Source organism: Montipora foliosa, unplaced genomic scaffold, assembly GCF_036669935.1.
Source record: "Montipora foliosa isolate CH-2021 unplaced genomic scaffold, ASM3666993v2 scaffold_118, whole genome shotgun sequence".
Taxonomy (NCBI): domain Eukaryota; kingdom Metazoa; phylum Cnidaria; class Anthozoa; order Scleractinia; family Acroporidae; genus Montipora; species Montipora foliosa.
In genome coordinates this window covers 7501-10000 of record NW_027179417.1, presented here as the reverse complement: position 1 = coordinate 10000, position 2500 = coordinate 7501, and the positions used below count along the sequence as shown (strand labels likewise).

Genomic DNA, 2500 nt, shown 5'->3' with positions numbered 1-2500 from the left:
TCAAGCATGGGAATTTGGAAAACTGCTTTGCCTTTCCATCCATTTCACTCTCTGGCATTTCACACAAATCTTTTAAATGAAAGAACAGCAGATTAATCCATGAGGTAAAGATCTTGCTGACACTAGACTCGCTTATTCCAAACCTTAATGACAAGTCAGTTACGGTCAGTCCTACCCTTAATCGTACAAGAACCATGAATAGTTCCTCTTCTGGAGTCATCTTGGCTATTCTAGCTGCTTTCTTTGGGTAAGGATCCTTTGAACACATTTCACTACCTCTCCAGTGTCTCATTCTTGCTATGGCTCCAACACCTTCCAGGTAGTGAAACAAAGCTGTAAAGGTTTCATAGTTGGGGAACCCAGTCCAAAATTGGAATTTCCTGTCATCAAGTCTTACTTGTTCTAGAAGAAGGCATTTTGAACGGAGATTTTCATTTTCCTCTTCAAGTTCTTTTATTCTGCAGTGCACCTCTAGCAGTTCATTGACTACGGATTGTTCCATATTCATTGACTGCAAATCTACCTGGCCCTTGCAATAATCATGCTCTTTTAAGGGATGGTCTGCTGGTAAACACTGACTCCACACTTTATGATTTTCTGGAGTACAAACCTCTGGTTTGGGACGCCCTTTTGCAGTTTCCGCATGCTAAACGAAAACGAAAAAACAGAAAGAAAACCGTTCAGAATGTATTGGGCCCGATTATTTCACACAAGGAATGTAAAATCAAACGTCCCGGATCCCCTCGTCAAAAGACAAAGTACTCCTTACCGGTTTTGGACTTTTCCTTCGGACATGTGGGGGTGCATTTGACACTCTGGTCGCCGCTAAGCTGTTTTTTGTTGACCTTGTAAGCTTTGGTTTCACATGGCTGTGTTTAAAAATGGAAGGACTGTAGGATACACTGTCAATTTCATCAGATTTCTGACCTCCAAAGAAATGCACGGAGCAGAGCCGCGTGTTGTCAGTCGGCGAGAAGTTCTTTCTACGGATTCTCTTCAACCAAACCTTTCTTCGGTTAATATCCTTTGGAATACGATAAAACTGCAAATCTCCTCTCATTTTTCTAGTATTAGAACAACCAGGGGCGCAACAGAAATCATTTTTCCCCATGTTCATACGCAGCGCTGTAACACGAAACCAAATGAAAAAGTTCTGTTTACCCCCCAAGGCGCGAAGCATTGTGGGATGCGTGAAAAAAGAGAATAATCGTAACTTGGGGCAAAAATACCTTTGAATTAGTAGGCACCGTCCTCAACTGAACCGACTGAACTTACTGAGTAAATGGTAGCCAATTTACAATGGATTTTAGGAAAACAGAAAACTAACTGAAAGCCAAATAAGGCTAGGGGTAAATATACTACCCACTAATACAGGATTTACCTAAGAGAAGAAGGAGTTTACCACTCCTACACAACAGGAATTAGGTAAGAGAAATGTGTGGGGATAACACAACTACACAAGCAAAAATATGAGGAAATTGAGTAACTATGGGTAAACAAGCAAGTAATAGTAATTAGCTAGGATAATGAAAAGAAGTTGAAAATAATTGGAATAAAAATAAACACAAAATGAACACAAGTGACCTAGTCACAGTTCAATCAAACGACAGACAAATAACTCATTACAGGTACACCCAGCAAGCTAATATCACTTAATACCTTGCAATGTTCCTTTTTAAAACCTTTTGAGCAGAAGTAATGAATCTGGCTGAAAAAAATTTTAAGGGATAAATAATACTGGTGGATCATTTGGATGCATCATTCGCAATTAATCATGAGTGACCGTGAGCACTTCAGAAAATAAACTTATTAGGAATTCTGACAAAAAGTAACGCAAAATTAATCAGAACTGGTTTATTACACATAAATTATTACTTGTTCGTGTTATAAAGAAACGAGAAACAGTGAGCAACTTACCAAAATGGATGCTAATCGACGCGAGGTCCTTGACAACAAGAAATAACTCTGCAAAATATGATTTAATGTGGTTATCCATGCATTATTGAATCTTGTAGGAAAACTTTTAACTTTCATAACAAAATCACTTGCGTAGTATACAAAAAAAATACCCCATTTCTCTATTGACTTATTGACTTTTGTCCCAGAGCCACTCTATACTCTATCCTAATCTAACTGATTGGTCTCTAAACATGAAAGCTTGAGGCTGATTACGTGCAGGATTGTCATAGCCTGGCTAATATTAATAAGCCCCTTTGTTTGTGATGAAGATACCGGTATATTCTAAATAATAAAGATAATTTGAACACCTGGAATATAGACCGTATTCCTAAATAGCGGTCAAGAAATTATTCTTTTTTCTTTGTGCTAATCATCATAACTAGCCTCACTTTGGAACAAAAATTCTTTTGAATTTTGCTCGTGTTTACGAGGCTAGTTAGGATGATTAGCATTAAGACAAAAGAATAATTACTTCACCGCCATTTATGAATACGGTCTATACTAAACAAACAAAATAATAGTATAATAAATAAACAAACAC

The 2500-nt window shown here is 37.6% G+C and overlaps 1 protein-coding gene across 1 annotated transcript in view; it reads right to left on the bottom strand.

The window, feature by feature from the left end:
- LOC137985949 (uncharacterized) overlaps positions 1–1181 on the bottom strand; it is a 2543-nt gene extending 1362 nt beyond the window's left edge. The window contains exons 1-2 of the mRNA XM_068833406.1: positions 770–1181; positions 1–646 (exon numbers count right to left, since the gene is read on the bottom strand). The exon at positions 1–646 is cut by the window's left edge and continues 1362 nt beyond it. Coding sequence (XP_068689507.1) covers positions 1–646; positions 770–1180 — 1057 coding nt within the window. The 5' untranslated portion in view covers position 1181. The remainder of the gene's footprint in view (positions 647–769) is intronic.
- Between the last annotated feature and the right edge of the window lie 1319 nt (positions 1182–2500).